Source organism: Numenius arquata, chromosome 1, assembly GCF_964106895.1.
Source record: "Numenius arquata chromosome 1, bNumArq3.hap1.1, whole genome shotgun sequence".
NCBI lineage: Eukaryota > Metazoa > Chordata > Aves > Charadriiformes > Scolopacidae > Numenius > Numenius arquata.
The window spans coordinates 84321422-84344008 of NC_133576.1; the positions used below are offsets into that span (position 1 = coordinate 84321422).

The 22587-nt window shown below is 37.0% G+C and overlaps 1 protein-coding gene across 1 annotated transcript in view; it reads left to right on the forward strand.

Moving 5' to 3' along the window:
- Positions 1–19857, forward strand: part of UGGT2 (UDP-glucose glycoprotein glucosyltransferase 2) — a 92308-nt gene extending 72451 nt beyond the window's left edge. The window contains exons 30-39 of the mRNA XM_074149661.1: positions 507–591; positions 3664–3749; positions 8786–8884; positions 10188–10272; positions 10695–10877; positions 12307–12467; positions 12771–12885; positions 16574–16690; positions 17978–18122; positions 18992–19857. Coding sequence (XP_074005762.1) covers positions 507–591; positions 3664–3749; positions 8786–8884; positions 10188–10272; positions 10695–10877; positions 12307–12467; positions 12771–12885; positions 16574–16690; positions 17978–18122; positions 18992–19014 — 1099 coding nt within the window. The 3' untranslated portion in view covers positions 19015–19857. The remainder of the gene's footprint in view (positions 1–506; positions 592–3663; positions 3750–8785; positions 8885–10187; positions 10273–10694; positions 10878–12306; positions 12468–12770; positions 12886–16573; positions 16691–17977; positions 18123–18991) is intronic.
- The last annotated feature ends 2730 nt before the right edge of the window (positions 19858–22587 follow it).

Below are 22587 nucleotides of genomic sequence, written 5' to 3' on the forward strand. Positions count from 1 at the left end.
TACTAAAGGCAAGCAGATGAGAGCCAATCTTTACTGTCTCAGGACAGTGGTGAAGCTTTCCCTCGGCTTCTTAAAGAGGATTTCTTTTTAAAGTATATTTCATGACATCACACCGCAATTTCTAAGATGTTTTCCATATCTGAAAAGTAAAATGTAGTTTAATATTTGTATGTAATATACGTATATTACATACATAATATATAATTTATATATTGTATAATACATAATTACATATTCAGCTCAAGGTTGCTGCTTTTTTATATTGGTTGATAAAATTTCCTGTGAAAATCCAAATTAAAAAGTGAGGGCTACCACTGTGGACAACGTCTAGTGATGAATAGAACTGAGAAAGTTTCTGAAGTTAAGATATAATTAGGTGCAAGTGAAGAAATTTTGTTCCTATGGATATCAGCAATCCGAAACCTTACAGTCTAATTAAACACAAGAAATAATACATGTTTTAATGAGCCACTACTTTTGTATGTTTTTTTTTCTTCTTCTCACAGCCATGAAGGAACAGATTCTGAAGCTGACCTGACAGATGTTATTGTGGTATTAAACAACTTCAGAAGCAAAATTATCAAAGTCCAAGTATGTAAAGATGCGGCTTTTGTCTGCACTGTTTCCTTATATGAAATATGACTATGCTTACATGTCTTAGGCTATATATAATTGGAAGATATATACTGACATATATAATTTAGATTCTGTATAATTAAAGAGAAGGGTGTGCAAATTAATGTAGTTAATTTGATCCAATCAGGCTATACTAATTGCATGGGAGATTGTTAAATAGCTGTTAAAATAATACATCCCTGTGTGTAACGTAGTTAGGATTTATCTTATCTAGCTTAAAGTGTCTAAGAGCATAGTCTAGATGCCTTAAACTCCCTCTCTGCTTAGTAGAATGAGAAAGACAGTCCAAAGGACTGCTCATCCCATCTCACATATGTATTTAAACCAAGGCGATGAACACCTCTTGAGACATCCAGTTCTCTCCTGTGGCTGGGGAGGGGTTTTACGTGAAGTCCAGATACCAGAGTAGAAGTTGAAATTAGGTATGTTGAATTCTACCCTAAGCTACTAAATTTGCGTAAATAAGATTATATAACTTTCATTCTTGAAGATGTATCAAAAAAAGATAGTGAAACCAGAGTTATATTAAGGAGAAAAGAACTTCCTAGTACTATGTTTTCCACTATTTTGTAAAATAACATTTTTGTAGGTGTCCTTGGTACCTTGTATCCTAATTTTTAGACTTTGAGAAGGAGAAAGAACGATGTAAACACAAGTACAAAAGGAATTTTTAAAACCACTCGTGTGAGTCTCTTCCCCGGCCCTGTAACTGAAAGTTTCCAGAACCTGGAGGAAATGTGTAACTCTCTGGAGTGTGATGGGCCTGCCATTAAGCCACAGAGAAAGGAGGAAAGGGTACCTAATGGGTCAAAGTAGGAAAATTATTCTATGTGAAGGGCGGTACCTATTAAGCTTATAACTAGAATGTATAAGCTCTATCATTCAGTTGAACTGTAGAATCACTTCAGCAATACCTAGGATGCGGCTTCAGAACATTATCTCAAAAGACACGTGATGTGGTGTGAACAGAAATCTGTAAGTGTTAGCTTGACAGTTAACATGTGAATTTACATGTTAATTAAATGTGAAATGTAATTCACATGTAAATTAACATGTGAAATTAATATCATGAGAATTGAATATGTTCAAACTCTTAGTGCTTTAAAAGCTATTTGGGTTTCACAAACAATTAGGCTTCCTTTAATCAATGAAATTAAGGTCAGCAAACAAAACTAATTTGAAACCTTTATTAAGCATCTGGGTAATAAAGCAGAAATTGCTTAAGTTGGGCAGGAGTGTGACAGATTTGTCGCCTTCTCCTTGTGAAGGACTTAGGAGAATCAGAGATTCCCTTCAGGTAAGTTCCATGAACATGGTGGGACACCCTGCTACCCTTCTCCCAGCTAGTGGCTGGATAACAAACTCATGAGGGAAGAAAATGAGATATGATTCACTACACTTTTAGTTACTGTTTGCATAAGGAACTACAGAGGGCTTGAACATGCTGTTTGATTTATTAATCACCATTTAATTTTTCCTAATTGATTACTTTTCATCTTACTACAATAAGTTCTTGTTGCGTTAAAGGGTAAAGGAATTTGGCAGAAATAAACCCCCTTGTTCCAGCTTGTCCTCAGATACAGAATCATAGAATGGTTGGGGTTGGAAGGGACCTTAAAGATCACCAAGTTCCAACCCCCCTGCCATGGGCAGGGACATCTCCCACTAGAGGAGGTTGCTCAAAGCCCCATCCAGCCTGGCCTTGAACACTTAATTAAGTGTTCAAGACCGGAGGGGCTGGGGGCAGCTGGGCTTAGGTTCTGAGTGTTGCCCAATTTGGCACTGTAGGTCTGGTTGCTTTCAATGTACTGAACTACCACAATTACGGACGCACAATAGCACGATGCACTTCTGGTCTAGTCGCATCAGTAAATTCGCACGGCCAGATTGAAGGAGTTTGGTCACATTCAGTGAGAACTCTCACTGACAGATTAATGAATAGTGCGGTTCATTGAAGCAACAGAATTGCAGATTCTTTTGGATTGCTGGTGATAATACACTGTCTGCAAAGCATGTGCAAGTAATATAGCAGCATGAAACAACTCAAGTAATATAGTAGTATGAAACAACTCTCTATAGAGATTTCCAGGTTTCTCGGGGAAGCACTTGGTATAGCCCAGTGTTCGGATCTCACCCCGTAGACATCCCTATGGTAGGGGAGGGAGGCTTAGCCTGTCGACTGATCCCAGAAGTCAGCGATGGTTCATGATGGTATCTTCCCTAACATCCCCCCATTCTTAAGCCCTTTTTATACTATTTTTTTCCCTTTCAGGTGGAGCTTGAGTGATCCTAGTCATACATACCTTTGTTATGATTAGTGTAAAATTTCCTTGCTTCTTGTTTAAGGGTATAGAGTAGCAGAAATTCAAAGCTTAGACTCGGTTGAGGGGTAGTTGCACCTTGGAGGTGGGTAGCTTTTAGGATGGAGGTGTGCTTTGGTATTATAATGACATTATAATGAGCAAAGTTCAACCGAAGGACATGATTTTTTTACAAAAAAGAAGAAACTGTTGGCTCAGATTAATAGCCATGCAGCTCATCAGTGTTCATCGTACCATAAGTTCCCATTCCCTGCACTGATGCACAGAGTTTGGCTATGGTATCCTCACACCGCCCCACTCTCTGTGCTGGTTTTTTCCCACATTAGAATCTGCTGATGCTTAAGATAGCAAGTTACGCAGCCTAGGGAACTACAGTGGAATACATTCCCTGAGTATCAGCTGCGCTTTACCCTGGAGGTTTCTTCAATGCTGTGCCTTTTCTTAGAAATGTGAATATAGCTTTAAATTCTAAGTCACCTCCAGCAATTATCCCACAGTTCTGTACATAGTTTAAAAGTATGAAATGACATTTTTTTTTCTGTTCAGTTTAATGCAGTTCAGTAAGTATTTTACTGAAATAGAAATTGGTAAGATGTTGGTCCAGCTCTAGCCAGTAAGTACACCATAATTAGATACCGTAACTGAAGTAGTAATTATTATCAACTAACATCCCAAATTAGACAAATACATTTGTTTTAATGACTAGGTACAGAAAAAGCCTGATAAAGTGAACGAAGATCTCCTTACTGATGGAACAACAGGAAAAAAAGGAAATCAAGAATCAGTTACAAGGTAATGCATAATTTTCTTGTATGTTAACCATGCCAGGACATGTTTATTATTACAAGCAAGTAAATGTTTCTTACTTAATAGTGACACAAATATATAAAAAGGCTCCCCAAGGGATTTATAATGTAAACACTATTTTGTGGTCCCCTACAACATCCTTCTCTTTAAGTTGGAGAGAGCTAGATTTGATGGGTGGATTGTGCAGTAGATGAGGAATTGTTTGGATAGGTGGACCCAGAAGGTAGTGGTCAACAGCTCAATGTCCAGATGGAGATTGGTGACAACAGGTGTCCCTCAGGGATAACCATACTGGGACCAGTACTGTTTAATATCTTCATCAGTGACATAGATGGTGGGATTGAGTGCACCCTCAGCAAGGTTGCAGACCAACACCAAGCTGAGTGGTGCAGTTGACACACCTGAAGGATGAGATGCCATTCAGACAGGCCTGGACAGGCTCAAGAAATGGGCCCATGTGAACTTCATGAGGTTCAACAAGGCCAAGTGAAGTGGTAAAACACAGGCACAGCTTGCCCAGGGAGGTAGTAGGTGCTCCATCCCTGGAAACATTTAAGGTTAGGTTGGATGGGGCTCTGAGAAACCTCATCAACTAAAGATGTCCCTGCTCATCGCAGGCGAGGATGGACTAGATGACCATTAAAGGTCCCTTCCAATGCAAACTGGTCTGATTTTACGACAAAAGGGGGGGAAAAGACAAGCTATAATGTCTAGTACACCTCATTATTTATTTCATTTTCAGTCACTTCTTTGCATTTCTAGTTTCTGTTCATTTTCTCCAATTGGCGTTATTATTATTATTCTGTTGTGGGAGGGAATCAATCTCAATGTGAAAATCTCAGCCAGTAATGTGGTACTCAAATACATCAAAACAAACATCAAAAGGCCAGCTATGATGCTGCTTGTCTGCTGCTAGACGTAATTTATGGAAGCTTAAGAAGTGTTTTTATATTTGTCAATAAAATACCTTTTACTTAAAAGTTTGTGTTCTATAAATAATTGTAATAAATGTCTCAAGCTTTACACTTGGGACTAATAACGTTGTAGTATTTCTAATTTGCTGCATACCATTGTAAAATTTTGTTTTCAGTTGCTCACAGTGTTGCTCATAATTAAGTTGACTGTGGATTGTGTGAGATTCGAGCAGATTTTTTTTTAATTTTAATTTAGTTTTTATTAATAAGATACAAATTTTTATGAAATTGTCATATTATTTTTGAGAATGACATAAGGGCAAAAAAAGGGTGTTTCATCTTTGCTTAGGAAAGTAATTTTAGGGTCTTTTTTTAATAGACTCTTATATTTGTGCTGTGGATCAGAACATGGGGTGCAGTATCAGTTTCCAAGGCTTGTGGATTGTCCTTTCAAGAGCATTTCAATCAGATGACCTTTGACCAACGTATTTTAGAAACAGTGGCCTGGATGTTCTCTGGGCAGTCTTTCCTTGTAACACTTCAGAGACCTTTTTCGCCTCAAAAAGACAACGTTCTCAAGTGTAAAAATTGGCGTGCTGGCAAAAGCACTGATTGAATTCCCAATGATTTGATTCCTTAATGTCAAAGAAGAATGAGTTTGGGTCTTTAATCTGGAATGCTGATAACACAATAAATTCATCCACTCTTTCAAGGTGATGATAATTCCTCTTCTGGATCTTCAAGGCTGTTGGGGAGGGGGAACTTAATGTGCCATACATTGTTTCCATACTGGACTCCATCCACTGTGTAGGAAACACTCCTGTTTGCTCTCAGAAAGTCTGTTTTCCAGCACAGGTTTTGTTTCTGCAGTATGCTACCAAGTGCTAAGCTGTCATGGCTGTATAATTGCAAAGGCAAAGAACTGAAGGTAGTGCCTTCTGAAATAACAAATTAAGGGCTAATGACTTGACCCTGTAAACAACTTAATCCAAGTAATCCTAGGTCTCTTTGCCCTGAAAGATAAAAGAATTTGCAGTAGCTTTGTCCATAAGTACCTTTAAGCATTCAAGGTTTTCTGTCCAGGTAATTCCTCAGTTGTTCAGGAGAACGTCTTTGGACGGTAATTCAGCTAGTAAGAAAGGAATAATGTCAGTATGAGGGGTTTAAGGAGAATGGCTTTTTCATCACTGTTTTCTCTGCACCCTAAGGACTTTGTGGCCTCATATGACTGTTGTGATAATCAGAAAAAGTTTTCTTTTGTTTTCAGTAGCCTTGGCAATGGTTGTCAATCACAAAGACGGTTAAAGAAGATAAAGAAAAGGCATAGTACTTCTAGCAGTGCTACTTCATCTAGTAAAGAGTGACTCCAGTTAATCTTCAGCACATCTATTTCTTGGTAGATCCAGAGCTGGCTTCTGTTTCAGCTTTATCATTTCTCCTGAGAAGGCCTCTTGTATCAATATTTTCAAGATCCTCACATCAAAACCTGATTTTCTTTCACACCTGTCTTTGTAGTTGCATTATAAATAAGAGTTTGACATTCTTTCAGTTCCGCTATCACTAAGTATAAGAAATGGGGCAAAAAGTCAGCCCAGAAAGAAAGAAGCCTGAATGCTTGGGACTGTGAACTGCAGTCTATTTAGCCCATGAGAAATCAGTGCTAGCTGCGGGGATTTTCTTCTTTGGAGGTGCCACACCATGCAGTCAGAGCCTCTCCACTGATGTCCCTTGCTTTTGTGTCCTGATCAGGTATAACTGTGCTATCTCCTCTTAACCAATGCTGAGTGAAAAGAATGTGGGTTTCTCAAAAGATTATTCACACCACTTAGACACATTGCAGCCTTCTGAGATCTCAGCTTTGTATTAGTGGAGTGATGTGAATTCCTTTAAATATGTTGTAGATCTGAGGCTTGTCTCATTTGCCCTTAAAGATTATGAGGGATACTTATTTCTATACTTTTTGAAGTATACTTTTAAAAAGGGCTCTAAACAAAAGAAAAAATTAATGGGAGTGACTCACACAATGTAAGTGTGAGGAATGACTCACCTCAAAAAAAAAAAAAAAAAAAAGGCTATTGAGGTGAAACTAACAATATAAAACCATACTGTAACCGATTTGGCTAAGACAGCTTTTTCTGAGGTCTGTGAAGCAGTGCTCTGAGGGAGACTGCAGCCACCATCTCCCAGCTCTGTGTGCTGGAAGGCAAACATGATTAAAAAAACCAGTCGTGGTAGACTTTGGTATTCAAAGCAAACCAAGAATGCTGGGCAGCAGAAACTGAAAACCTCTGGACAATGGACCTCAAAGATATAGGATCACAACAAAGATATTTGGGTCACAACAACCCCAGGCAGCGCTACAGGCTTGGGGCAGAGTGGCTGGAGAGCTGCCTGGCAGAAAAGGACCTGGGGGTGTTGGTCGACTGTCGGCTGAACATGAGCCAGCAGTGTGCCCAGGTGGCCAAAAAGGCCAACAGCATCCTGGCCTGTATCAAGAACAGTGTGGTGAGTAGGACCCGAGAGGTGATCGTCCCCCTGTACTCGGCACTGGTGAGACCCCACCTCGAGTACCGTGTCCAGTTTTGGGCCCCCTACCACAGGAAAGACATTGAGGTGCTGGAGCAGGTCCAGAGAAGGGCAACGAAGCTGATGAGGGGTCTGGAGCACAAGTCTTACAAGGAGAGGCTGAGGGAGCTGGGGTTGTTCAGTCTGGGGAAGAGGAGACTGAGGGGAGACCTTATCGCTCTCTACAACTACCTGAAAGGAGGCTGTAGAGAGGCGGGGGTCGGTCTCTTCTCCCAAGTTACAGATGATAGGACAAGAGGCAATGGCCTTAAGTTACGCCAGGGGAAGTTCAGGTTAGATATTAGGAAATATTTCTTTACTGAAAGGGTTATCAGGCATTGGAATGGGCTGCCCAGGGAGATGGTTGAGGCACCATCCCTGGAGGTATTCAAGAGAGGAGTTGACATGGTTCTCGGGGATATGGATTAGTGTTGGGTGGTGTGGTGGTGTGTGTGTGGGTTGTGCGTGGTGTGTTGTGTGTGTGTGGTGGGTTTTTTTGTTTTTTTTTTTTTTTTTCATTGGTTGGACTAGATGATCTTAAAAGGTCCCTTCCAACCTAGGTGATTCTGTGATTCTATATAGGGTAGCTTGCCGGGAGAGTAATTGCATTGATTTAATGAAGAATTCAGCAAGTATTATGAAAAACACTCAGGAAATCTCATCACCACAGACCATTGAATGTTATGAGAGTATTCTGGGACAGGCTGCTACTCCTCAGCCTTGTCATGTGCTGTTTTTAACGTACTGGGCTAACTATGTAGTTTGACCGGTGTGGCCAGCTTCACAGAATCACAGAATGATACGGGGTTGGAAGGGACCTCTGGAGATCATCTAGTCCAACCCCCCTGCCAGAGCAGGCCCACCTACAGCAGGTTGCACAGGAACGTGTCCAGGCGGGTTTTGAATGTCTCCAGAGACAGAGACTCCACCACCTCTCTGGGCAGCCTGTTCCAGTGCTCTGCCACCCTCGAAGTGAAGAAGTTCCTCCTCATGTTTAGATGGAACTTCTTATGTTCAAGTTTGTTCAATATGTTCAAGCTTTATATTATGTTTTTAGAGTATATATTCAACTCGACCACCTATGGGGCTCTGCAGACATCCCTCGGCTCACGAATATGCATTGGTTCTTCTGATGTAGAATGCACATGTATGAAGCTTGAAAAATAACAGTTGCCTATTTTAAAAATGACCAGTTCTCAAGATATTCTGGCTACGTGTATTGCTGACTTCTTTGCTATCATAAAATGTGGAGTTCTTGCCAAATTTGAGTTCTGTTTGATTGAAAATATTGGAGACTGCAGTTGTGCCATCGTTTGTCCCGAGTGACTGGGTATGAGGTGTTGCTTCCAAAATCTTTTGGAAGCATCATAGACATGTGCAATGAGAATAAAATGTAAGTGTATTCTGTTACTGTAGGATGAGTGTTTCTTTGGTATATTTTCTTACTTTGGATTCTTTTATGAGCTTAATGGTAATGTCGTGGTATTTTCTTCCTGATGAATGTTTACTTTACATAATAATTTGGGGGGAACTTTTTCTTAGATTTTCAGAAGACATTCCAGCAGAGGAAAAGGAAAAGAAAAGTGATATTCTTAACATTTTTTCAGTTGCTTCAGGCCATTTATATGAACGTTTTTTAAGGTAAGGAAAGGTAAAAGGGAAACAAGAATTTCATAGCGATACTGCAAACATTCATCCTAAAACTAAGCAGATAAACTTACTTTTTTAACAAGTAAATTGTCAAAGCACAGAAAAGTTGTATACAGTGAGGACTAAATTCGTCTTTCTTTGAGAACAAAGTGATTCGATGTATAGATGTTCAAAAATGCAATTATTCTTTGAAGAAAGAAAAATGTTCTCTATGTCTTTCATGAGTGCATCTGTGAAGTGTGAACACAAAAGATGAAATTCAGCCTCTCTTTATAAAGACATGACAGAAGTGACTTCATTAGAGCTGTATCTATGTTTAGTCCAAACTATGGATACTCCTACATGCACATATGGCCTTACTTACCCCAGTGTTCATTCAATAAGCAGTGATTGCTTTTAAGGAATTCTTACTGTACTGCCTAATTTGGTCACAACAATCTCTGTTACTTTTCTGATAGGACTTGTCTCAAGATAGCTTGTCTACAGGTGTCAGACGTAGTAATTTTCCTGTCCTAAAATGGAATTTCACAATTTTCATGCATATTTATTTGGAAAGTAGTATTTTTGTGTGTATTGGTTTTTATTTCTGAGTAGTCTGATGCAGTTTGAACATCGGCATTTCTTTCCTTCAACCTACAACAACTTTCATAAAAGGAAAGACTCGTTTATTTTAAAGGAGGAAAAAAACCCCCAATTTTAAAACATCTTACATACTTCTTTACCTTACTTTAAAGTTTACTATCTCTTGATTTTTAAGACAGATTTGACCTCGTGTGAAGTTGTAAGGCGTTGCTTACCTGTCTGGCTACACCAAACAAATGCCATAATAGTGAAAAAAAAAAAAAAATTGAACCCAAAATAGTGATTCTTGCAGTTATCAAGGATTTTCTGAAAAGGATCTTAACTTGAACTATGCTTTCCATTTCCCACTGTTCTTCTTTTCAGCAACCTTATTAAACTCAACCAATATTTTCCAATATAAGTAATCTCAGTTGCCAAGCTAATATAAGGTATTAATTGTTATTCTAATTTTGTCAGGCACCTCTCAGAATAAAACTTCTTAACAGATCCACTTTTGAAACTGTTCTTTCTAATGTTGCTTAGCCAATCCAGATTGAATAAACCCATCTCAAACAAATGCTCTTCAAAGCTGTTAATTAGAAATAGACAGAAATTTCTGCTTAAACTGGGTTGAAGAAAATTATACCTAGAAAGTTTTAGCACCTCTTAGGTGCAGTTGAAATTTAATGACTGTGTGTATTTGTTTGTTTATTATAGACTTATATTTCCACAGAATTATGATGCTTTCTGTTCTACGTCATACAAAAACACCAGTTAAATTTTGGTTTCTGAAAAACTATCTCTCCCCAACATTTAAGGTAGGAGAAATGTCTTGCTTTTATTTTTTTTTCTTAAAATTTTTAAGTAGATTTTTAAAAAATATTACAGTTGAGTAATTATATAATTCAAAATTTTCACAGTTGGAAATGATCTCTGAATGCATTAAATACCAACAGTTTTAAAAGTCTCATGAGTAAGGTAGCTCTTTTCTGGAACCCAAAGCCCAGTGATATATTATAAAAATTTATTCTCTTTTGATAGTCTCCCAGAGCTTGAAATAAATGCTTTTTATATTTGTGTGGCTGTGGATACTGCTGGAACTAAAGAAATATTTAAGATAATTATGTAATCAGTAAAGCCAATGCAGCTGCAATTGTGTTGCATCATTCCCTCTTTTTCCTTTTGAGTCCTTGTGCATTGCATACATGTGCAATTAATGGGTTTTTGGTTCTTCTTCTAGGATGTTATTCCTCACATGGCTAAAAAGTATGGTTTCAAGTATGAATTAGTACAGTATAAGTGGCCCCGCTGGCTTTATCAACAGACAGAGAAACAAAGGATTATCTGGGGCTACAAAATTCTTTTTTTGGATGTTCTTTTCCCTTTGGCTGTGGATAAAATAATATTTGTCGATGCTGACCAGGTAAGAAAAAATAATGCTGTATAAATTAGATTAGATCTCAGGAAGAAATTCTTTACTGTGGATGTGGTGAAGCACGGGAACAGGTTGCCCAGAGAAGCTGTGGATGCCCCATCCCTGGAAGGCCAGGCTGGATGGGGCTTTGAGCAACCTGCTCTAGTGGGAGGTGTCCCTGCCCGTGGCAGGGGGGTTGGACCTCGATGATCTTTAAGGTCCCTTACAATCCAAATCATCCTGTGATTCTATGAAATGTATGAGGAATTCATTTTAGCTTAAATTGATCCTGTTTCATTCTCTGTGGCCATTTTATTCAGATATTGGTCCTATAAGACTAATGCAGTTGTACAAGCAGAATCAGTGGTGTTGCAGAACGTGTAATGCAGTAATTTTACTTGTCCTTAGTCATGTAGAAATTAAGAGCCTCACCACACTGAGCTGCCCTAAGTTGCTTGTGGAGAGAGGCATTTCACCTAAGGCATATTTGAGTGATTGAATCTCTGGGTTGATTGTGAGAGGAATTCTCCAGTATGGAAGGAGTCTGAGGTGATTAGTTTAGACCACCTGAACAACTTCTAGATGGCTGAAATTTTTCAATATAAATCCTCTCACTTTTTTTTTCTTGAACTTGTATGCGGTCTTTCACTCAGAAATTCAGTATAATATACTGAAAGGTAACATGCTGTCTTAAAGTGGCAAGACATTGAAGAGTCCGTCACATGGTTATTGAAAACCTCAGAACAAATATTACGTATTTCCTTTTCCAAAGCTTGAGAATACATTAAATTTGGATGTAGCAATGCAGACTGTAACTTTCTGCAGTTTCATCTGGCTACAGTAGAAATGCTGGTTGTCTGTCCTAACTACTTACTGTAAGGATTTCTCTATACTCCAAAAGAGATTAAACTTTTTTTTTTTACCACTGATAAATTAGATTAGTGGGATTTGATGGAAGAATGATTGATTAGTAAATAAAGGGCATTTGTAAAATGTCCTCGTAACCCATTTTTAAAAGTACTTTACTACTAGATAGAAAGATTTTTCAAATGATGCAATTTGATGCAAATCACAGAAGGATTTTTTAGAAGGGAGATGCTCAGTAGATTTTGACAGTTATACTCCTACATGAAGGAATTTAATATTGGGCAACCAGGAACACTGGTTCATGAATTAAAAATACTTTGCTCGCTTTATTTAATTTACCTTATTAAATGTGTTACACAGATGGCCACAGAATAACCACTTCTTTTTTCCTTGAACAATAATATGGTAAATATTATTCCAGTGGAAATCTGTTTCTGTACTTCACTGTTGTAGTGTCTTAGTTGTTTTTTTTAAATTAAAATTAAACTTTGGGAAGCTTGCTGCAATAACTACCCTCACACACACCTTAAAAATAGTATTAAATTATAAAAATAAAGATATTTTTATTTAGATTGTGAGAAGTGACCTAAAAGAACTCAGAGATCTGGATCTAAATGGAGCTCCCTATGGATACACACCTTTCTGTGACAGCCGTAAAGAAATGGATGGGTACCGTTTCTGGAAATCGGGATACTGGGCATCGCATCTTGGGAAAAGGAAATACCATATTAGGTAGGATAACTCCTTACGTGTTTTTGTGCAGTTTGTGAATTTGATTAAAATCTGGGTTTTGGTGTTAATCACTAAGGTATTCAAAAGCAATTGCTCTGTAGTCATTCTCAGTAAGAGATGAATAAGGCATGAATTCTGATGACATATTCATTTTCCTTTTTTGTTGTAGCTTCAGCCACTTAATTAAAAAAAAAAAATTCCTTTAGGATGGGAACAGGTTTTGGTTTCTTGTTACTTTTATTAATGCTATCAAAAAGAAAGTGAAACTCCACAAGACTTAATTCTTTTCTTTATCTTTGGTAGTGCCTTATATGTTGTGGATCTTAAGAAGTTCAGGAAGATTGCAGCAGGAGACAGGCTTCGGGGCCAGTACCAGGCTCTTAGTCAAGATCCAAACAGTCTGTCAAATCTAGATCAGGTATATATGGCTTTAAGCAATTTGGGTTTTATTTTCGTTATCTTTCTCAATATGCATGGAATCATTTTGTAACATACACATTGAGATTCATAATTCTGAAACTATTTGCCCTTTACTACTATTTTAGCACATTTTCAGCTATGCGTATGAGCACAGTTCAGAAAACTGAACACTAAATGATGACTTCTTCAAATAATTGTTTAATATGAAAAAAAAAAGGAGAAAACAGCATAGTGGACTGCCGTCCTTTATTTCTAGTTGTTCTATGTGCATTTGTGTTTTTCTAATGATCATCCTATATTCTGATAATGGTAATTATATTCTTATTTAGCAAGAGCTTTTTCCTCCTCTTCTCTTTTTTCCATCAATGTAAATTTAATTTTTGTAAGTTAACTGCTAATGTACTCTACTGGTTGCTGGACGTGGTCACCCTGGGGTGACTGTAGTCTTCATTTATGTAACTCCACCAATTTTTAAAGGTAGGTCAGGTAAGTCAGGGTGCAAGTCACAAGTATGTCAATAGATCCCAGATGTACAGAACGTACTTAAATTTATTATTTTCTTCTGTAGTGGAGATTCTTAAACTCAGTGGAAGATTGATAATACAGCTTGTCCTATCTCTGCCTGAGTAAATGATACTTTTTATTTATGTCTCTCTTTGGGTGAACTTCAGAAGGCTTGTGGAATTCCTTGTGGAATTACTAAAGCACAAAAGGTTTTTACCTGCCGATATCAGTAAAGAGATCCCACAGTAGCAAAGCCCACATCTCTCAGTGCCCACGTTCCACCCCCTTATTCTGCAAGCAAATTCCTCTCTCTTACATAAGTAGATTATTGCCGCTTGCATTTTTTCCAGAAATAAAACTAAAAATTGAAAATAGCAGTTCTTACGATGCTGGACAAAGAAAAGTGGAAATACAGCTACACTACAAACTTGAACTAGACTGGGCACAGGGAGTTGGCACAGCCTTAAGCTGTAACTGTTAAGAGCAAAAGACTGATATGACAGCAAGAGTCAGATTTTATCTCTCTTTTCTGGACAGCAGAATGCCATGTTGGCCCTGTGTCGCATACTTAGAGACCTTAGGGACTTAGGGATGTGATAGAGCTGGATGTTTTTCAAATATATTCTTGCGTATGTGTACAAGGTGTCTTTCAGAAAGACCTTTAAGATCCAGAAGCTCATTACAGGGCTTCCACCATAATGCTGCTTTTCAGAAACAGTAATTAGTTTAATGTTCTCAAAATATTAATAATGGAATCCTTTCCATTCTAAGATTTTTATGTTTTCAATTACAGCATTAATACATGACACCATATATGTCTTAACAAGTCTGTTGGATCAAATCAAAAGCCTTTAAGTGTCAGCTACCCTTCCCTCAGCACATCAGCGTTGAGAGCAGAGGTTAAGGCAGCTAAATCTTGGCAGAACAGAATTGGAATTACTTTGGAAAGGGGAATATTTCAAAGTAATATTATTGTAGTTATCTGCTTTCTGACAGTATTGATAGGAATCGCTTTCTGTCTTCATTGCTACTAGTTACACCAAATACGGCAACATTCCTGGAAATACAAACCACAGTGCAATATATTTTACAAGAGTCCTGGAGAGTTTTTATCTACTGATAAGTGTGCATTATGATAATTTTTTTTTATTTTTATTTTAAATATCTGACTGGAGTGCTCATTGCCCTTCTCCAAGAAGCAGCAATCTCAGCTCTTTGCTCATCTGCCAGCACTGATGCCTTCACGGGTAGTAGTTAAGGTTATGCTAATATACACCACAAAATAGAAGTAGATAGAGTGGAAAAAAAAGTAATTTTAAATGCCAAGGAGAGTAAGTTAAGAGCTCCTAGGGAGAAAAATTGCACATGATAAAAATTAGACTTCTAGTGCACTGTATTTAATTGTACATTTTAAAGAGAAGCGTGGAAATGTCTATGAATAGATCACCAAACAAATACTTGACAAATATTTATACTAATAGCAGTTCATTAAAAATAGATAATTAGCCTTCTGGTTCTTTACTTAAAGAATAAAAATCAGCAGAAAGGAATGTAAGACTAATTCTTTTATTAAGAAGTGATGTTTTTGTATTTTTAAATTGAGGTTTTATTTTCTAATAAAGATGGTGCTCCAGAGGAGTTCCCCTTTAAAACTGTGGAGGTTATCTGACTAAATGTGAAAACAGTCGTATTGTAAATCAAATTGAAGAACAACTTTTAAATGTTGTTTGTGAAATTCCAGAGGCCTTTCACTTCAGCAGTTTATATATTTTGAATGAACAAGAATTTTGGCACTGGCAATGAAAACAATCTCTTCTTAACCTTCTTCATTTATTTTTTCCCATTCATTAATATTTCCTCTTTGATTTTCTAGATGTATTTTAGTGGTTTTGAGGATAAAACACTTTCTTCTGAAAGGATAAGCAACTTTTTGTTTAGATTTTTTTTTTTATTTTCTTCTATTTACTTTAAATCCTGGGTCTAGTAGCTGTCTTTCTACTTTTTACTCCATGCAACAAGTTGTAAATTCATGACTTTGAGAGTTACTGCAGTAATTCGGGAATTCTGATTTCATTTAGAAAGTCAGAGAGACACAACAGAAAAACAGTCTCTTTTCTCTTGAAATTGAGATGGTGATAAACTATTTATTTTGTCTTCCAAAAATTCATAGAATTTAAGTTTTTCAAAAAATAATTTAAATTGATGTTTATTGTCTTGGCCCTCTCAGTGTACTTACATTTGATGTAATTTTCATGCACTAATGTCTCTGTTTGTATTAAATTATATGCTTTTCATAATGCAGCTATACGTGCTGTTTTATTCTATCACATTTAGTAATGTGAATTGGCAAAATAAGACGTATCCAGTACTTGTTTGGATACTGACATTTATTTTTTAAGTGTAATGCAGGGGTTGCACATGTGAAAGAGCTTACGAATGGATCTACCAGTTATACCTGTTATTTTTCACTATGGCCAGAGTACATGCAGCAGCGTATGACCTCATGAGGTTTCTTGTCATTTGTAAATGCTGTTCCCTGCTTTCAGCAAGATACTGGCTCAGAGTTTTCATGAGAGTACATGACTACATAATAAAGGTTTCAAAAGCAAAACAACGAGGGGAAAAAAAAAAAAAAAGGAAAATGTAAGTAAAGAAGATAGCCAGAATAGCAGTTTAATAGCTTTTCCTTTCCACGCTCATGTTTCTGGAATCTGTTTTCCTGGAGGTGTAAATTTAGAATAGTGGTGTAATCCTGGATTATATGCTTTTGAGCTTTTTTGCAAATACGAGGAATGGAAAGGTGGTGAAGTTTTGCTTTAATAATTTCTCACAATCTAATTCTGCTTGGTAGTATTTCTAGTCTGACATGCAGTATCTGAACCACAAATATCAGACAGCAGTATTGCTTACGTCAAGCTAAGAAAGGACAGACGTAAGTATAAGAAAAAATTGCTTGAGAAATGAGAGCTGGAATTGGCCATCGAAATGAACATGACTAAATTTTGAATCTACCTGAAAAAGAACTAGGTGAAGTCTTAGAAGGAAACATAAGAAGAAGGAAATAATATAAGGGCAATTTGCAGAAATGGTAATAGGCAAAGATATTCTGGTTTTAAGTAGTTGCTTGATAACCAGTTACATTAAATGCAATGCTAATTTATGATTTTACAAAATTTCTACAGGATCTTCCCAATAATATGATTCATCAAGTAGCCATTAAGTCTCTCCCTCAGGAGTGGCTTTGGTGTGAAACCTGGTGTGATGATGAATCCAAGAAAAAAGCTAAAACAATAGACTTGGTGAGTTGCTTTTTGAGTTGAATTAGTTTTCTAGATTAAAAAACTCTGCTGTAATTCCTGTGGCTTTTGAAATATGCGCTGGAAGGCACTGGAACACTTCTTCCCTTCCCCTGCAATACAGCAACTTTTCCCCTTTCCTCTGAGACCTCTCCTGCTTCCTCTGTACCAAACTTGCCTATGTTGAAGCTGAAAACTGTACCCCAAAATTCAATGTTGCTACCTGTAAGTGGACAGGATTGGGGTTTTTAACACCTGTACATGTGTTTTCCTTATCTTTTTTTCCCATATTCAGCCAGGTTAGTGGAACGCCGATAAAGTACTGTTAATTGTCTGGGTACTGTGTGCTGCTGTTGTGCTTCCTACAAAGAAGGTTCCTCCAGAACCCTCTGTGTAGAGGACTTAATATTATCATGGTTTTCTCTGTCCATTTCTGCACTATAAACAGGAGATAAAGCAGAGCTTAAAAACTGTAATTCTGAGGAGACTATCCATATTTAGAAAGAACAAAGTGTCTTTCTTTGGGAATTGAAACAGAGAGAGAAAATGTTCTTCTCTGTCATTATTACCCCTATCCCCTTTTTTCCCCATTTTCATGTTTTGACATCCCCCATGCACTCTAAGTGATATTTCAGAGACATAATTCTGAAGAAAAACAGTTGGAATCTGGTGTGACTGTTCGCTATGTAAATAGTTTTGTTTTCTTTGTGTCTTTACAGTTTTTAAAATAAGCTTTTTTTGGTGCACTGTAGATGGGTGCTCTGTGTTCAAGAAAGATTGAAATTAAGTTACTAGACCTTCTTTCGATCCCCATTAGCATGTATTGCTTTTTATTATGATTTCTATTTATGTTATTTTATGGACATAATCAGTACATTTTCTAGACAACACTAGAGGAAGCATCACAAACTTAATAAAAAACACATCAGATTTAATTTCAATGTGCTCATGTATATCTTGCATCTCCCTGTGCAACTTTGTGTAAACCTTAGTAGTCTTGTGCTAGCCATGTCTCTGCTATCCATATAGTCAGGAGCATATGGAAAAGTATTTACAAGAGTATTTACAAGAAAATGGTTTGAGTTATTTAAACAGGATTTACTTACAGTTTGGTTTGTGTGATTTTATTTATTTTTTTTTTTTTTATGATTAATATCAAGGTAACTGACATTCTGCACTGCCCTTCAATGATATTATAAATGCTGACAAAAATTAGCTTAGATAAGTTCATTGGAAAGGTGATATTTTCACATTTGCTTTGTTTACATCTAGTATGTTTTACATTTTCAGTGCAACAATCCCCAAACCAAAGAACCAAAATTAAAGGCTGCAGCCCGGATAGTTCCCGAGTGGGTTGACTATGACTCTGAGATACGAATGTTAATACAGCAAATTGAAAAAGAAAAGAAAAATCTAACATCGTTTTCTCAAAAAGGTAATTTACGTGAATATTAACCTGTTAGCTTTTCAAAAATAAATATTAATATATTGAAATTAAGATTGGAGTAAGTAGGCACAAACATTGTATTTGTGTAATTTCCCCTGCACTTAGAGAAATTGTGTGGGTTTTAAGAGTCGTGTGATGCTTCTTTACGCAGGAGTTACACTAAGAGGATGAAATCTGTTGTTTCATGCCAGGATGTATGAGACAATTGAGAGGTGTCCTATTCTTGGACCTCAAACACAACCAGCTGTTCCACATCATTTGACCCATAAATATTAAATAAAGCACACCAGCTTAGACCTCACTTAGAGAATCTAAAGCTAATGTCTATTAAACAGTAGGTAACTGAATCTCTATTAATTTGTCTCCGCATCTCTCACTTTGGGCTTATCTACGCAGGGCCTTTGTGCACTGGACTAAATGGTGTTTTAGTTTATAAATAGATCTTGTTTTGTTTTTGTTTTTTAATAAATCTTTTTTTAAACTGAGTTAGTTAAATAGCACAAGAAAAAAAAGAAACACTCCTATAGGACTTCAAATAAGACTTGACTTCTTGGAATAATGTGAAACAAAAAAACCCCAGGTGATCTCAGCTCTCAAGGTCGAAGAAAAAACTTAGAAGATAAGTATTTAAGAGTCCCGAGTCAAGGAACAGATTCACTTCTCATTATAAAGTATTCCTAGCAGGTGTTATTCTTTATGAAAGTTTACAGTCAACTTTTAGCGAGGCTCTAAAAATGAACTTCATGTTGCTGAACTGACTGACAAAGTAAAGGGCTTTCTCCATGTTTTACAAAACTAGTAATTACATCTACATATAACTGAGGTTTATAATTTTATTTTTTTTCCTTTTGTTACAGGTCTTAGGCACGATGAACTTTAGCAGAGCCTGTAAACAGCAATGGTGACAGCTCAATAGTCTTCTGGGAAAGACTCAATGGAAGCTGCAAGTGTTACTTTGGCACTATTTGTAACATTCTTTAACGTGAGGTCAAATATTTTATAACTTATAGTGTTATTTAAAACGTTTTAAATTAAATACAAAAGCAGAAGAGAAATCCACAGGTACTTGATTATTGTTATTATTATTTTTTAACCAGTGCAGAGGAGCTTTCCTAATTTCTTTGGTTTTCTTTTCCTTTGCTAAAAGACAGTTTCCCCAGAGGATTTTAGAATATAAAGAATGGTGTGTTCAACTCTTCAAAGATATATTGTGTCAGTCTGAGAGAGGACACACACATTAAATATGTACATGAAAACTGTTTTGTGCATATTATTACATGCATCAAGCTAAATATTTAAATATAAATAATTTTGGTTATACATCCATAGTTTTGTCTCTGGAGAAATGCAGTGGTCACAAGAAAAACTGTCAGTGTAGCAAAGATGAGACTAAAAAAAATAGCTTGTGTGAATCAGACCACATAAATTTAAGTCAACATGGAAACTTACTAAAGCAAGGAATGTCACTTTTCATTTTTTTTATGCAGGATTGCTGTACTCTTACCAATTTTGAAAAAATCATTTTTGATTCTTAGGCTCTTTTTGGTCACTTAATAGTATGTCATTAACTTCCATTATGTTTTTTGGTTAAGATGATTTTCCACCCAGCATACATTGTACCAGAAGGTCAGTACCTGAAAGCTATTTCTACTCAGTTTTCATTATCATCATCCTGTTGAGAATTGAAAATAAAATAATAAAATATGTGAGTAATTTTGACTATCAGTGGTGTCTCCTGTAATTTTCTGAGTATGTACTCAAAAAATTGTTGCTTTAATGGGCTACTGACATTTTGATCCCACAAAAATTGCAGTGAAAAGTTCTTGCAATGCACATATTTGAAAAGAGGGGATTTCTTTCTTAAACTGAAATCTAGTGCCTTAAATACGTAATCTGTTGTTTAGGCTGTGCTGGTTTCAAAATGGATTGGGTATGACCATAAATTCTTATGAGAGCAGCTTAATGCAGTCTTTCAGTCCAAATGCTTGAAATTATAAAAGATAAGGTAATTTGCACTAAGTGGGTGAATCCACGATGAGTTACATATATTGCCGTACCAGCAAATAATTGAATAAATAACAAGAAAAATGAAGCATATTTTGTATGTACTGTCATTGTCCTTGGGTGTTGGTTATTTATAATTAAGTACTTGCTCTTACAATAAGGAAAATCATGCTTTGCTGACATTTTTCAAGTCTAAGTAGTAAGAGACATGCAAATTTTTTTACAGGTTTTTATATTTTTCGTCATATTACCTTACCTTTTTGCATTTTGACCAGTTTTAGCATGTCACATAACGGATTTTTCAAAGGTCTGTTGTGGGTGTTTTCTTTGTGTGAAATACCCAATGAAGTTTCTGCGTAACCCAGTTGTGATAATGAGTAAATCCTAATGTCAGTTCACTTTAGCTGTCCCATTTTGCTACAATAGCTGGTTTGTTACGCTTGTTCTCTAACATAATTAATTACAGATATCGGGCAACAAGTCGAATATATTGGAACATAGAACTTTTTAAAGTTGGGGTTTTTTTGTACCTTATAGGTGGACTGTATTGACTTGTAGTTATGGTGCGTGTACATCTGCTAATTTCAATGCACAACAAGGAAACAACTGATATTCCATATCAGAGAAAAAAGCAAAACATTATTCAACTGCTTGCTGCTTTTTTTTTTTTTCCCCCACTTTTTTTTTTTTTTTTTTTTTTTAAAGCTTCCATCCTGATGGGAGCAGCAGCAGCGTTTCAGGTTGATCACAGAATCACAGAATGGTTCGGGTTGGGAGGGATTTAAAGATCATCAAGTTCCAACCCCCCTGCCATGGGCAGGGACACCTCCACTAGACCAGGTTGCTCAAAGCCCCGTCCAGCCTGGCCTTAAACACTTCCAGGGATGATCTGCCTTTGAATTTCATGCTTGAAGCGTACATTGGAAAACTAGGTTTTTTTAAAACAGAAGTTAAAAATTCTTTAAGAAACTTTAGTTCTCATTATTTGTGATTATCTGTGTGGGAAACTTCTGTTTTGCAGCATAAAAAGCGGGTAATTTATACACTGATTTCTTGTTCATTTTATCTGTAGCATCCTGCGCTTTTTAAAATTGGATTACTTCTACAGGCTTTAAAAAAAGAAATGGGTCTTTAAATACTATTTCCTTTAGATCACTTAAATGATTAAAACATAATTTTTAGAAATGTAATTTGCTGGAGATATTTTGAAGATTTAAAAGTTTTGCCAGGAGGAGTAGGGAAGTGATGGTGCCTCTGTACTCGGCCCTGGTGAGGCCTCACCTCGAGTGCTGGGTTCAATTCTGGGCCCCTCACTACAGGAAGGACATTGAGCTGCTGGAGTGTGTCCAGAGGAGAGCCACCAAGCTGGTGAGGGGTCTAGAGAACAAGTCATCTGAGGAGAGGCTGAGGGAACTGGGCATGTTTAGTTTGGAGAAGAGGAGGCTGAGGGGGGACCTCATTGCCCTCTACAACTACCTGAAAGGAGGTTGTAGAGAGGTGGGTGTTGGCCTCTTCTCCCAAGGGAATAATGGCAGGACCAGAGGAAATGGTCTGAAGTTGCGGCAGGGGAGGTTTAGATTAGGTATTAGGAAGAATTACTTTACTGAGAGAGTGGTCAGGCACTGGAACAGCCTGCCCCCGGAGGTGGTGGAGTCACCATCCCTGGAGGTGTTTAAGAAACGTGTAGACATGGCACTTCAGGGCATGCTCTAGTGCCCGAGATTGTTGGTTGTATCTGTTTGTGGGTGGGGTGTGGTTGTGGGCGTTTGTTTTGGTTTGGTTTTGGTGTTCTGGGATTTTTTGGGGTGTGTTTTTTTTGTTTTTGTTGGGTTTTTGTTGGTTTGTTTTTTGGGTTTTTTTTTGTTGGTTGGACTCGATCTCAAAGGTCCCATCCAACCAAAAATATTCTGTGATTCTGTTTTCATGCTGTTTTCTACAGTGTTGTGTATATTATTTGTAAAAAAAAAAAAATTTGGCAGCATTTTTTTCCTGCATGATAATATTTTCAAGGAAAAGTCTTTTTTGAGATAAATATTGGTTTATAAAACAAAGAGGGTCCAGCAAATATATTCATTACTTTTCGAAGATCTCTTTGAAGCAGTGCTTTGAATCATTAGCATATCATTATATTTCAATACCAAATGACTTGATCGTATAGGTTGTACAAAACATTAAAAGGTGCCACTGGAGAAAAAAAAAAACCAATTATTTTATGTTCACCTATTTTATATTATACAATAACTTGGTTAATAGATCCAAGGCAAAAAAAATTGCAGCAAGTCCTCAAATGTCTTTAAATTGAAGAACGTGTTTGTGCTGGGAAGCAACAGCAACGTTCAAAACTGGGAATCTGCTGTAGGGGGGGAACTTAGAGATGCAGAGAGTTTATTTCCATTTTCCAATCCATCTACTCTGCCCCATGAAAGGGAAGAAAACGTATCCTGGATGA